Here is a 15,127-nt window from a genome sequence, read left to right as displayed (position 1 = left end):
TGATTTAGAAGAATACAGCGAATGCCAGGCATTTGGAAGAGGTGTAGAAGTGTCGTTTATCTAAAATATCGTCACATGCTGAACTCTCTCAGCTTGAAGTTGGCTTGGCTGCGCTGTAAACATAAACACCTGTTGCATTTCTGACAGAGGACACATAAATTCGATTCGCTTGTCATTTTAAAGAAAATTCTTAGGAGCTGTGTTATTATCACAAGCATGTCTTTTCCATCAGCAACCTCAGGCGTCTTCAAATGAACCAGGACAAATATCCCAAGTGGAACGCAGTCGGTTAGCCCCCAGTTTGTAGAAATAGACAGGAGTTACTGCACAGAAGCAAGGCAATGTGCTGCTGCTGACATCCCTGCAGTACATTACTTCCTGTGCTCTTACTCCTATCTGTTTCCTCCAAACGCCATCTACTGTAGGTTAAACACTGACTATTGATAAGAACCTCATACAACCCCACTTCACAATACCCAACTATCCCTTTAAGGGTGACAACTGAAATGTCGCTGATAGGTATTCATTGTTTATGGAATTGATGAACCAATTCTAGGGGGTTCTTGGAAAGTAACAGGAAAGAAAAAGGAAAGCAAACAAATGAGATTAAATATTGGTATTAGGCTCCTGCAAACCTGGGTCAGTTGTAAGACCTGAAGGTCACGTGCTGCCATTGAAAATGTGTGAAAACTTATATATTAATGCTTTTTATTGCTCCTTCAGGCCATAATGGAATAATTCTGACAACATCTATTTGATTTATATTTACAATGGTTATTAATAAGGAGTCAGGGTACCAGTGTAAACACAAAGTTCAACTTGAATGAATCTCGTTATATAAGTACAAGGCTTGCTGTGTGGTGTGAGTATCTGTCCAGAGGATTACAAAAAGAAATATGAGGGATTGGGGAATTAAACATGTTTTATGTTTCCATGTGCAGGTTACCGGACAGGAAGTGCCTCACGATCCCAGCTGGCCGCTGCCTTTACAAGTTTATGTGGTCATACATTTCCTGCTGGCGTTGGGGGCTTACCATGATCTGTTTGAAAACAAAATGGTACGTATGTGTCACGGATGGAGAACTGTAAATGTCCGCAGGGGAGTTGTGATTTTAATCTTGATTAGAAGCTTAGCTGCCTTGCTCAAAAGCCCACTGACAATCCTTCTGAAGGAGAAAAAACAATTTAAGTTCCTGTATGCTTGAAGCGGTTGACCTCCTGGTCACACGCTGACTGCTGTTATGTTTAGGCTACCGTAATCCCTCATATAAAGTATGACAAGGTGGTCCAGGACTCCTAATTTAAGGCTGAGCGCTGCGTGTTTGTTTGCCAACATTATTTCACCCAATTATGCAGTTTGTTGTGGCGGCTCCACGGTCGAGCTCAGTCCTCTACTTAGGCAGCAGGAAAAGAGCAGCTCTGTCTAACATCATGACAGAATGACTGATCGGCGTTCCCCTTTAGAACAACCTTTGTCTATTATTTTCCACTCGGCGAGCCAAGAGACCCCCTTCCTCCTCCGTCAGAAATGTAAAAAAAGAAAAAAAGAAACAGGTCTCCTCAGCAGTTATCTTTGGAAGCCTCTTTTCCCCAGGCATAGTTTTGGTTAGCCAAAAAAGTGCTGTCACGCCCAGCGCCTTCAAACTCCCAAATAAAAATGGCCTGTCTATTTTTTTTCTAATCGCTACCTCCGTGGTGCTCCTTCAGTTGTGGTCACACACACACCCCCCCCCCCACACACACACACACACACACACACACACACACACACACACACACACACACACACACACGCACACACACCTCCCCATGCAGGGTCCAGGGTTCCCCTCCCTCTCGGCGAATGAAACACCAGCTGGTGGTCCAGGCAGTGAACACAAACGCCTTAATTGTCGAGTCAACCATTTCCCAACCCAAATAGCCTTCAGGATGCAGCAATCAGGACTCGGACGGGAAAATAACAAAGTGAGCGCTGCGGCCCGACAATAAATCATGTCACTGTTATGTATTTATACCCACATGTTCGCTAGGCGCTTATTTAGCTGGAAAATTGATGGTACACTGCCGGACAATTTATGGGCTTTGCGTTAATTCCAAACCATGAAAAAACATAAAGTGACGCTACTCTTCAATTACCTCATCAGCAGGTCAACGTGTGCGTTTTATTATAGGTTTGCTTAACAGTTACTATTAGAGGCTCAGGGTGGAAGTGACCAAGTCTTATCTCAGAACAGATCTCCATTAGTGTGTTTATGATTGTATAGTCATAGTAGTGGGTCAGCATTATAATAACTATGTACTGTAATACTTCTACTCCACTACACAAACAAAGGAAATGCACTACTTTTTACTGTACTTTGTTAATTTAATAAATATAGTTACTTTGCAGGTTCAGATTAATTATACCAAATATAATGATTAGATGAATTATGATGTATTATAATAGGTTAGGATGAAACTTTAGTGGAACATTGAAGTGATGCTTACACATTCACACATCAATAATTATAATCCAGTAATATCAAACACGCTATTCTGAAAAGAGCCATAATCTGCATGATGAGTACTTTTAATTTGTGGTTTGATGGATGGGTTCATTGTTGTGTTTGTTAGGGTTTTTATATCAATCTATAGCTTCACAGTAGTGTTCGTAATGTATTCAAATCTGAACTTTCCAAAGAATATTTCCCTACGTGACCTGAAGTAGGTGTCTGCACGATGACCCTATGACTTTAAGGAGAGTTTGGCTCTAGTTCCCTGTCAGAAAGGGCGGTTTGATGGCAGATAAAGCAGTGAAAATATGTAACATATCCTAAACTGAATTTTTTAGGCAGTTCAAATACATTGTTCTGCTGCTCCCATCAACAGCTGCTTTACCTCGTCGTCATCCCTTTTGACATTGAACTGAAGCTGTTGTATCGCTCCCTTTAAAGAACTCCCTTTAGTCAAACTTTGAGTATATTATGAAGCCAATACTTTAGTCTTTTGACGAGTTCAACTGTGGTTTTATGTGGTTCTTTTACTTAAGTAAAAGATCTGAGTATTTCCTCCACCACTGAGCTTTTACATCCCTGGTGGCGTAAAAGCAGCAAATATGTCAATCACAGATATGTGATGATGTTTGATCTTTCTTTGAAAATTATTCATTTTCTAGAGTACACATTTTAATTCTCTTTAAAATTAGTTATAGTAAAGAATGTGTATTTTCTTTGTAACTTATTGTAGTAACATCTCACCGCTGGTGTATTTCCTCAGCGGTAACTCTGTCCATCGAGCCCTCATAAACGTCGTCATAATAACAGCTACAATAATGAGTTAATCTGCTTCGTCTCCGGGGACAACAGAATAACTCCATCATTCGCTGCCACCAGATGTTCTCTTTCATTTCTGTCTTCTACTGTTTGACACTCGGTCACATAAAAAATTAGCACGATGAAAGAAGCGTGGAACATTTCTCCTTCCACTAAATGTGACTCCACCTGAGGACTCTGAGGGGTTTGCGGAGGATTTTCTCTCGAGCGTAAGGTCTCGGGATAGTCAAAACATAAACAACAAGATCATGTGACCGAGTGCGTCTGGTCTGCAGAGGTTATTGAACACAGATTAGTTCACATAACCTTTCGATACCAAAATAATTCTCCACTCATTGCGCCTCTTACTAAAAATAACTGTGTCTGTAGCCTTTGAACCCTGATGCAATGATCATTCAGCTTTAATACACTCTGACAGTCCTGCATCCCCGCCCTGTTTGATTCACAGAAAACAAAAAAAACCCCTTATATCTCCCATGTGAGGGCTCAGATAATACGGTTCTTATGGATTACGACTCTTGGATAAACACAAAGACGTATTGCATCCTGTTGATGGGTTGATTTTTATGTTCTCTATATTTGGCCTTCTGGGTCGTATGGGAGCAGTCAGTGAGATTTGGCTGTTAGGCTCTGTATTGAGTGTCGGGGAAATCTAAACCCAAGCTGACAGCCCACGACATCCTCAGGAGACACGGGGCTTCCAGCTGCTGCCCTCAGCCAAGGCCGTAGGTTAGAGAACACGAATTAGACCGTACATCACGTCCTGTACCGCTCGGTTTTTTTGGTGTGCGTCCCAAATAGTTTTGTGAAAGGTCAGTGAGAGCCTGCATGGGATTTTTGCTCCGATGTTGGTTGTTTTGGCTCCGTTTAAGAGGCTATCGGGATTCAAACTGCAGCCTCTTACTGCGGTCAATCCCCCCATCAAGACCCATCTGGGACGATTAGAGCGTCCATGCAAACTAGGCATGTCAGTGTAAAGCAAAGGGGCGGATTGCATGTGCTGCAGGATACAGAATGTGCCAGCGCACTTATCCTGAAGGTCGGACATGTTTGGGTTGGCAGTGCCAGGTAAACAGCCGAGCCGCCGTGCGGTTTACGACCGCTCTCCCAGTAAGGTCTCCTGCGATCGTAACTAAACCAGCCATGATATTAATTTAGGGTTTACATTCTAATGTATTTTTTCTGCACCACATTTCTCATGGCATGCATGCATATCTTGATTCCTATAGATGCTGTCTCAGTTAACCATGCTGGCGATGACCATGTACGTTCTGCTCACTCTCACCTCCATGGGCTTCATCATGGATCAGAGGTACAGTACTGACATTTGTTCATGTTGACAGACTGAGAAGCAAAAGTGAAGGCTCTGGTTATTTATGACAGCGGCTCCCAAGTGGGAGGGGTTGACACTCTCCAAGGAGAAGCAAGATAAATCTGAAAGGTTGCAATGTATTTAAGATAGGAAAGAAGGACAACAACATACTTCTGCTACTACTGCTGAAATGAATTGTCCATAAGTCAATCTACAGAAATCCTCCTGACAACATACAGTACCAGTCAAAAGTTTGGACACACCTTCTCATTCAACTACTTTGAAGAATGTAAAATATAAAACATATTCTGGTTTGTTGAGCATTTGTTTGTTTACCACATAATTCCATATGTGTTCCTTCATAGTTTGGATGTCTTCAATATTAATCTACAATGTAGAAAAAAATAAAAATAAAGAAAAACCATTGAATGAGAAGGTGTGTCCAAACTTTTGACTGGTACTGTATGTGTTGATCCATTAACTGTTTAAATGGTAACTGTTATTTTTCTCCATGTTTTTGTGTCTAACTGACTTTTAGGGATAACAATTTCCGGAATTGGTCCAGTATTGAGCTAGAGTTTGTTTGAATTCCAAATTCTTATCGTATGTAACCACAAAAGGCCTGTCAGTCTTTGTAAAGTGCATTTGCTTTTAACGTTGACACTGAAGTGAGGTAGCAGAGAAACTGTAAATGAACTGTACTCAGAATTTACAGGCACAGAGAGGCAAAGGGAAGGTGGAACAGGTAAAAGAGTGGGCAAGGAGGTAGTCCAATGCTACAGGAGTTAGTGTGGCTAGCAAGTTGCAGAAGTCCACGAGTAGAAAATGAAACTGGCTGAACATTGGAGAGACATGCTAATTATTGTGTCGGATTTCAGATTGGAGTGAAATCTGCACAGAAAAGAAAAACAAGACTACTGTAAATACCTCTCCCACCACTCCTCGTAGAGCCGAATGTGGAGTGAAATCTGATGTGACATCAGCTACAATTTATTTAAGGAGGCTGCATGGGTTGTGTTTGAATTACGTCAAACAAATAACATGTTTAGATGAGTTCAAAAGTTTTTTGTGACAGCCCCTTTTGGTTGGACGTAAACACATTTCTGGATATTTTATCATATTTTGTGTATTAAACGATGGATAGATCATTTAAAAATCCAGTACACACAAATAACTCTTTGGCAGAACTTTTAGACAAATGAAAACTGACAAAAAAGGTCATGAGTAGACATTGCTTGGGTCCCAATAAAGAAAAGATTGGGACGTATCTTTGAGAGGTCAGAGGTGGGTAATAAAAAATTGCCCCTCTTTATTTGTTTAAAATTAATGTAAATGAACAAAAACAGACATGTAGTAATAAAATAACATAATCCCATCTAATTGGGCCTTCAGCATCTCTAGTCGTTCTAATTGACCTCTTAATAGACCACTGCCCTCATCAACATCAGAGGTCAAATCCATTTGAACTCAATCAGCTCTGGTCTGTTTTTATTCCTCCAACATCATCTCGTCAAACTGACCTGGAGGTCAATAAAGGTGAAGGCGTTTAGCTAAAAATGTCATTAATCCACCTAAATGTTGTGTTGTTGGTTGTTGTGTCCTCGTGTTCAGGCCAACGGCGGCTTTCTTGGAGATGCTACGCTGCGTCGTCATGGTGACAATGCAGAGGTACGGCTGCATGAAGCCCCTGCTGTCTTCACTGGCCGTCCCCACGGAGGTAAGACGACCTGCAGCTCGTTACAATGCAATTTAAAGAACAGTATTGACGGTGATGGACGCACCCATTTTGAACGTTATCAGCAGATTGTATGGACGTTATCAACGGTTATCACCACCATGAAAGAGAAACTAAATGTTGTAGACAGAAACAAAACAACTTTAGGTTTAAGCAACAAAACTACTTGGTTAGGTTTAGGAAAAAATCCTGATTTGGGTTCGAATAAGTATTGGTGACTTTATAATAACTGCCTTCTGAGCTTACCTGTAGGTTTATCAAGCTCCTTCTAACCCTATCTATGAGTCTGGTCAACTCTGATAACGCCCAATCAATCGACTGATAACATCCAAAGTGGGTGGTATACTTCATCCATTGACAAATAGATCATTAGAGCTCACATTGAGCAACATATTGAATTTGTGTTATACTTGACATTACTCAAAGCAAAGTCAACACACAACAAGAGAACACTTTGGGCCTCATTACCTAGCTGTTCTGGAGCTTTGGATTTTAAAACAGGATCTTCAGTGAGGATTGTTACCTTTTTCTCTTCATATTAAGATTCAACTGAATCATAAAGTGTCTGATTTAACAGCCGAACAATCTCTCTAAATATAGTCCTGAACTGACATCATGACCCAAAGCGTTTTAAATGTTTGTTCAAAACTATATAATGAAATCTTTCACTGTAAGTCGTCACATTACGATATATTGTATAGATGGTTTGTGTTAAAGCTGAGCCTGGCCTCCTCCCTGTCACCCTCCATTAAAACGTTGTTGAGCGTGAACCAGAGAACCAGTTTGTCTCCAAAATACAGTTTAAATGAGCCTGCTGTTTGTTACTGAGTGTAGAATGCATGCAGACTGTGATTTGGGTCCGTTACTGAATGTATGTGTATTGTCACAACATATTGAAGAAGGCATCCCATGTCTTCAACTGTGCAAAGTTAATTAGATAAGTAGGGAGAGCAGGGTTGGTCAGGACACGTTTGTTTATCCACAATATCACCTACTATTACTCACAGACTACTTTAACAGTTATGAAAATCATTTCATCCCTGAACTGCTAATCATTTATCAGGTTTTTATAGCCAAACATGAATGTGAATAGCAAGATTTTGTGCATTTCCCCAAAATTCTGCCACCTTTTCAAGACTAAAAGTTATTAGTTAAACAAAAAAACCAAGAAATTTGAACACGTCTTTCAGAAAAAGAAACGATTGCATTTCTTAAATGATGAGGAATTCGTCTTCATCTGCCGCTTGAATAAACATTAACTCAGTGACTCTTATTCAATTAGCAAAAGCCTTTTTTTCTTGTTTTGGTTGGATCGATTAACAATGTGTCCATATTGCCTCAGAAAGAGCAGATTGAAAAGTTTGGCATAGCAAAAAAAAAATTTACTTGTACGCTGTAAATTTCAAATCTGTGAATGATATGTGTCCACTGTGGCTGAGAATGAGCATTGTGAATATTGGCATAGCTGCTTCTATAACATCTGGAAACAGAAAATATGAAGAAAAATGTATCTATACAGTGATAATGAGATCATCATGAGGACTTCTGACATTTAAACTGTGATTGTGTGTGTTGTGTGGTCTGTTTCGTGTGTGTGAAATGTGTGTGAGCCGGGTGCTAAGTCCAGCCCTGCAGGCCTGTGATCTATGAGTCCAGATGCGTCGCCCAATTGACCATAAAATTGGCGTGCCTTTCTGGCTCTGGCAGCCCGACTGTAGATGGCGGCTGACCTCTCATTACTCGCTCTCCCTCCCTTTTTTCTCTCTCTCTCTCTCTCTCTCTCTCTCTCTCTCTCCCTCCCTCCCTCCCTCTTTCTGTCCGCCCTCGCTGCTTGCCATCCCAGCCAGTGCGAACGAGAGCAAATACTTCTGGAACCAATTAGCGCCGTCTGCCGCTAACTAGAGCTGGCTGATGGGATTTGCACGTGAGCGCCCCGAAACCGCTGCTTTTTTTTTTTTATTGTCCTCCGAACTCCACATCTGTGCTGCTCAGGTGTTCAAAAGACAACTTGAAACTTTCCCACCTTTTTCTCTTTCTCACCACGCAGTGGAATAAAACTGAATGCATCATAATTTGTCTAAAGTGAAGTTCACATCCAAATCAGTTTCAGAGCAAAAAAGATAATAATAAAAAAGTCTTGATTTATGCTGCACATGCTGCACGGCCGTGTCACTTTGACAACGCTGTAGCTTTTATTCAGCCGTCTCCTTGGGAGATTCATTAGGCCTCATTTCAAGTCGCAGTACATCAGTTGGAGCTGAATAAATGTCTCGCTTGCAGGTGGGGCTCGTTGAGAAATCCTCACAACTTACTTGAATTGGTTCTTGACATATTTGTGCAGTTTGCTCAGAATTACAGCAAAAAGGAGAGAAAAAAAAAAGTAAAACCAAACCCCCCCAAATGCTTTAATGATATATGAAGTCTGACGCGCGAGGTGAACGGCCAGCTCTTTGTTGTAGCGGGGGGGGGGGGGGCGTGTTTTTGAAGTCGGGCCAATCAATTAAGAGTCACTTGAATAGGAGGAAGGGAAATTCACATTTAATTGTATTCAGGCTCATGCGACTGTACATTTGGGAAAAGGGTGGGGGGGGGGATTTAAAAAAGAAAACTACAAAAACGAGGTCGGTTTGTGGTCCTTGAAACCCAGCGGTGTGATATACTGCACCCTTAAAGCTCACAGTGGTATTTATAGTGGCTCTGGAGATTTCCCTTGTAAAGCTGCAGGCTTGACCTGTAAACCAGGGCTGCCTCTCACTCCCAGCACAAAACCCCCGTCTGTGTGCGGCTCACATGAAGACCTCGCTGGTTTCAGGCGAGACGAGGATGGTAACCGCGCATGTGTGTGTGTGTGTGTGTGTGTGTGTGTGTGTGTGTGTGTGTGTGTGTGTGTGTGTGTGTGTGTGTGTGTGTGAGCAGGGGGCGGGTTGTATGAGGTTATAGCTGTCTGTGCAAGAAGCGTTGTCTCTCTGTGTGTGTGTGTGTGTGTGTGTGTGTGTGTGTGTGTGTGTGTGTGTGTGTGTGTGTGTGTGTGTGTGTGTGTGTGTGTGTGTGTGTTTGAGGGAGCATATGTGTGTATAGAGGAAGTTGTTGCAACCCTTCTACCAGAGACGCAGAGATTTAAAACATCTAAAAGCTAGTTTTCCTTTATTTAACACAAGATAAACAAACATTTTCGATGAGAACTCAGCTTGTGCATGAGTTATGTACTTATGTATATATATGTAGAAGCGTCGTCATGCAGAAACCGATGCCAGGTCATGTGGGAAAACATTCAAAGACAGACTTGGGGAAAATAACATTTTGTCCCTAAAACATTCATACTTCGACCAAGATTTGAGTGTTTGGATTTGAATACATAAGGAACACACTGGGAAGCTAAATAATTACATAAAAAGCTAAGAAAAAAAGCTAAAAATAATGGAGCCCTTCAACATAGTTGCTAATTATTTTATTGTTTTGTCTGTAATCAATTCATCATTAATCATTTCAGCACTAGACAAGATGGCATAATATGAGGTTTTTATGGGCCCACCTAGACTTTAACCTGTATGTATGTTGGGTTAGCAAAATAACAGTAACTACAGTCTCAGCAATTATTTAAATCAGCACCTTTCTGACAATGTGTCGACAACAACCTCACCTCAGAAACAGTTTTCATTGCAGGCCTGATGCACCTGATTGCATTATAATGTATTTGTGTGTGTGTGTGTGTGTGTGTGTGTGTGTGTGTGTGTGTGTGTGTGTGTGTGTGTGTGTGTGTGTGTGTGTGTGTGTGTGTGTTGAGTATCAGGGGGGCTGTTGTTTAGTTTGTACTGTGATGATGTAACACGTGGTTGTGTTACTGTGTGGGCCTGGGTAGCCTGAAGGCACAGGGAAGCAGAGCAGACCTTAGACGCTGTATATATCCCAGAGTAAAGAGTAATTAAGCATCTCTTCTCTCAAAACCGCCACCAACTGCTGCTGAAGTCCCAGTAATTTAAGGGGAGAGCTCATAAAAATACACCTGTCTTTGGTTGAAAGAGAGAGAGCATCTTAGGTCAAAGAAACCATTTTAACTTTCTGGGTTTAAATCCACAGAAAGACAAGTTTACATGCTATCCTTTTCTTTTTTCAAATTCTTTATGTCCATTTTTTGTGGTAATGAAATAAAGCAAAAAAAATAGAATAATAAAAAGCCTCTATTTTGCTTTTATTTTACCATATGACTGGGATTTGTCCTCGTGAGAAATGATTTCAAGAAGTGGTACGCTGGCTCATGCAACTTTGACACTTGAGAAGCAAATCTAAATCTGCGTAATGCAGTTAAATCCAAAATATAGTTTAAAAAATCATAATCGTTTTCACACCTCGTTAGATTTTCCATGGTTTCATCTCTGTGCTGATAGTGTTTTCCAACCTGAAAAGAGCCACATTTCTGTCAGACTTTCACAGGGAAGATAAATGCTCAACGGCCAAAAATAAGAGGTCAGAACAATATTATGAAGTTCATGTCAAACACAAAAGGCTCAGAGTGGCTTTATCTGCGACACATCCCCTCATTTGTCTGCAAAAATCACAAATCCCGCCCCCTTTGCAGCCATGAGCCGGCAGATAAGGCGGCAGAAGGTGAGAGGTCGGCGTTATCGGAGAGCGTTGTTTCCACCCACCAAATCTCAGGTGCGATAGGTCAGCGGCCTTTTTCTTTTTTCTGGGAAGCAGGAATGTGTGGTAGCAAGAAGCAGCGCTGAGGTTAGCAGGATTGTTTGGAGCAATGGAAACTCATGTGAGCATGACATCATCCGAGAGCTCGCAGGAATGGAAAAAGAAAAAAGGAAATCTCTTCCCGGGGAGAGAACTGAGGGATTTGAAAAGAGAAATGCTGGGTCGGACTGTTCCGTTGGAGTAAACAGCGGGGTGGTCGACGGTACACAGTGTGAAATATTATCACTCAATGTGCAGGGGATCGTGCCCGTCAAAGAGTAACCGCCTGGTTTATGTTGTCAAACCACTTGCCAGGTAAAGCGATGGAAATCTAACAGCAATTGGCCCTTTGGGGGTTCTGTAGCAGTGTTTAGCTTGGCTTTCGTGGGCTCAGTTTCTCTGGCCAACGTTGACTCTCTTTTGAATTTGTCTTCCTATTTGTGCTTTAATTCATGGGTGAAACACAACAGTCGTCCAGTTTATGATCCGGCCTCAGAGCCAACACGTGAACCGGATTGAACCTGACCCTGGTATTTGTTTTTTTCTCACAGTATTCTTTTCTCCCTCTTCTTAAATGCACATTTCACAGAACTTTAACTCCTAATTTTTCAAAATCCAAAACATAACAAATGATAAAAGACTTTCATAAAGTTCAAATATAAAGAAGTCAGACAGTTTTTATTGTGAAATCTATCAGAGTGGTTCTGAATGAAGGCGTAGCGTATTCATTTAGCAGTCTTTATTGCAGTGCAAGCTTTCATCACTCTACACTCCAGTTTATTAATCTCTCTCTCCGCTACGCTCATTGGCTTACTGGCTAACAATCACACGTCTGATAGTGCAGTAAAATGAAATGCCTCATGGTCCTTTTTTCACAATAGTTTGGGTTACAGTATCTCGCCTGAAGTGAGCTGGAAATTGTCTCCAGCTGCCAGGATTTGTGAGTGCTAGGAGGTTCTGGACTGACTTCAGATCTAAGGTTGCAAAATGGGATATTATTGGCCACTATCTCACACAGCAGACCTCCACCAATAAATATCGTTATACATTGACATAGAATCAATTGATGAGGCCTAATGAGAAGGTCAGATGTCATGTATTTCTTGGGAGGACTTTAGATCTCCTGATACAATACCTAATCTCAGGGCTGATGAGGAAGCCTGATAGTCCACCTCCTCTCCACATGTTGGGTTGTCCCTGAGTAAGAGACTGACACTGCTCCTGATGGTCAGACCAGTGGCTACCAATTTAAACTCAATTGGTCACCCTACCCTATACAATGTCAGTATCTGATTCTGAGCCAGAGTATCGAGCACTCGAGCACTTCTGGTCCCTCAGAGACCTTCGGCTTGACACAGATGTTGACATAGTTGATGATGAGCTCCTTTAGCCTTTTGTTTGGGGCCTTCTCTGTCTTTTAAAACATCCTCAAACCACTTTTTAAGACCCATTTATCTGGTTCACCCGGTGAAAGCTTGCTTGAGTACCCTCAAAGCTCTTCACTGTCTACAGCCATGCTTAATGTGTTGGTCCAATGATGCCCCTGACACCACAGTCACTTCCTCTATTGCTTATATAAAAAAACATACTGGCAGTAAGATGGCAAAAATGTTTGAAAGGCGAGAAGAACAATGAGGCAAGTAGAATACAACGGCTGTACAACGGTGACATACAGTAGCTCCTGCAAAAGTATGAACAAAGTGTGCACTTGTTCCCGCTTTCATCTTTGACAGTGACCTTTCTTTTATGGTTGCTTTGTCCACAGTTCCAACAACAGTTTTGGGGAGCAACAGCAACTTCTGCACGGGGGAATATATACAGATGAACTTTTCCAGACAGGAGCTCACATCCACAAAGGAGATGGTGCCTTGGTTAGCGCAGTGTACATGCTGAGCCCTTAAGGTGCTCTACCTGACAGCTCAAGACCTTGACTTCTGGTTCTCCAAGTCTTTGAGTTTAGGTGAACACGCATCTGAAAGCTCAATGATCTTTCATATGGACCTCTCTTATACATGACATATTTCTTCTCCCTCTCAGAGGCCTTCAACTGCTCCTCCGCACAGAAATCATTTTGGTTTTGAAGCAATAATAAGGACTCCTCAGGTATCGTCCTCATACTGCCTCTTGTCCTTTGTACTTTGGTCCTGTGAACCTTATATTCTACCTGCCTCCCCAAGGCCTTATTCTCCCTCTTTAAACCTTCCCCTCAGAGACCCTGACCTGCCTCTCAGAACAGACATCCTTTTTCTTTTTGAAGAAGCAAGTTGCTCAGTTTTTTTTATCTCTGCTCTGAATCCAGTTGCTGCCTTATGGCAACTGCCCCTCTTTAGCCTCATGCAATTCATCATCCTTGCGGGTTGAATTATAGTCTTTGGAGCTAACTTTTATTATTTTTTAAGTTTATCTGATCCTATTTCAAATTTTGCATTTCATTGTCGTAGTCAAATAAATGTAAATTGGCCAGTAGATGTATGTTGTTGTTGTTATAAAACATTGGAACAAGCTGGCAAATATGGGACATTTTGGCAGAGGAGGCACCAAACAATTGAACTTCTCTTCTTCTTCGAGGAATCTCATTAAACTTATTCACACATCGTTTCTTTGCTCCTCGTAAATACGAACTTAAGCTTGGTGTGGCAGAAACAAATGCAAACTCTTGTTCAACCTCTTTTGTGTTTTTCCGTCACCCATCCCTTCCTGGACGTGTGCCCAATACTCTGTCTTTCACAATTCATCCGACTAATGCTTTCTTCACCATCGGGGTCTACCAGTGTGGTCACCTAGGGAACGCCTGGTTAACGATGAGGTGGAGAGTTCTCCTATTGAGGCTGATGTGGTGCCAAGCCACCGGGGTCTGAAGTGTATTAAAGGGTTACGCTCAGGAATCCGTCTTGTGTTGTCAGTGAGGCGTAATCTCCCTGGATGGGTCGTCGTTGACCTAACATGTGACCCTCCAGCAGACCGATGCTAAAGGAGAACAAACGCCAGATGTGAGGAAGAAAGCCTCTAAAACAGCTGTATCGTTCTAAACTGGCGTATCATCAGAACGCTTTGTGTTTTGCTACACTTTCACTGTGCGGCAACTGCCGTTTGACATGTGTTTTGTCTGGCTGCACCGTGTGTGTGTGTGTGTGTGTGTGTGTGTGTGTGTGTGTGTGTGTGTGTGTGTGTGTGTGTGTGTGTGTGTGTGTGTGTGTGTGGGAGTGTGACGACGATATTTCTCATGGCTGTGCTTCAGAGCAGGCACTACACTGACTCTCTGGTGGGACATTAACCTGCTCCGCGTATCCTTCCTCAGTCTGCTCAAACAAGCCGGTTATAATGAACAGGCAGGAAGTCCTCTTCATGTAACTGTGTGTGTGTGTGTGTGTGTGTGTGTGTGTGTGTGTGTGTGTGTGTTACACGGGTGTCTGTGCATCTGTGCATACATATGAGCAGGTGTACTTGTGTAGGACTGTGTATGTTCAAAAGTGTCTGTATATGATGTGTGTGCTGGTGCACCTGAGTGTGTTTCATGTGCAGCTGTTAGAAGATTTGAAGTGTATTTAGAGTGTGTACTATCTTCTCTATCTGTCTTTATTGGCTAAACATACAATATAGGTATGTAGGTGTGGTATTTATTTTAGATTTTCGTTGGAAAATAGGGGATTTGATTTAAAGAAGCAAATTGGTTTAAAAAGATTTCATCTCCAACTTCAACTGTTCTGGTACATGAAAAGTCTTTGTTTGTTTCCTTTACTTTTTACAACAGAGGGTTGTCACATAGTGAGGTGCTCCGAATATGTTTCTGAAAACAGAAAGAAACTGGGCACAAAGCATCCAAAAATGGCTTTATAAGCTGCTAATCAGCCAGATTCTCTTACAAATGAAAGAATATACAAATGGGGAAACTGCAGACTTGTAAGTTACTTAGTACTTCATTGTTGTGTGTGTGTTTGTAGAAGGACTCACAGTGCTGGTTTTCAGATAAATGAGCAGTTCAATTTGTCTCTTTCTCACTTCAAATAGCTCCACTCTGTATCTTTGGATCAAACGGCATGAAAAAATATGTTAAATATGGTTTATTTTCACCGATTCAGTCCCGTACTC

The 15,127-nt window shown here is 41.7% G+C and overlaps 1 protein-coding gene across 1 annotated transcript in view; it reads left to right on the top strand.

The window, feature by feature from the left end:
• Positions 1 to 15,127, top strand: part of agmo (alkylglycerol monooxygenase) — a 50,244-nt gene that overhangs the window by 28,483 nt on the left and 6,634 nt on the right. Inside the window, exons 10-12 of the mRNA XM_054622177.1 lie at positions 942 to 1,058; positions 4,541 to 4,623; positions 6,235 to 6,340. Coding sequence (XP_054478152.1) covers positions 942 to 1,058; positions 4,541 to 4,623; positions 6,235 to 6,340 — 306 coding nt within the window. The remainder of the gene's footprint in view (positions 1 to 941; positions 1,059 to 4,540; positions 4,624 to 6,234; positions 6,341 to 15,127) is intronic.

The sequence above is a fragment of the Anoplopoma fimbria genome, chromosome 20 (assembly GCF_027596085.1).
Source record: "Anoplopoma fimbria isolate UVic2021 breed Golden Eagle Sablefish chromosome 20, Afim_UVic_2022, whole genome shotgun sequence".
NCBI lineage: Eukaryota > Metazoa > Chordata > Actinopteri > Perciformes > Anoplopomatidae > Anoplopoma > Anoplopoma fimbria.
Note: the sequence above shows the minus strand (reverse complement) of the source record. Positions and strands in the feature narration are given on the sequence as shown.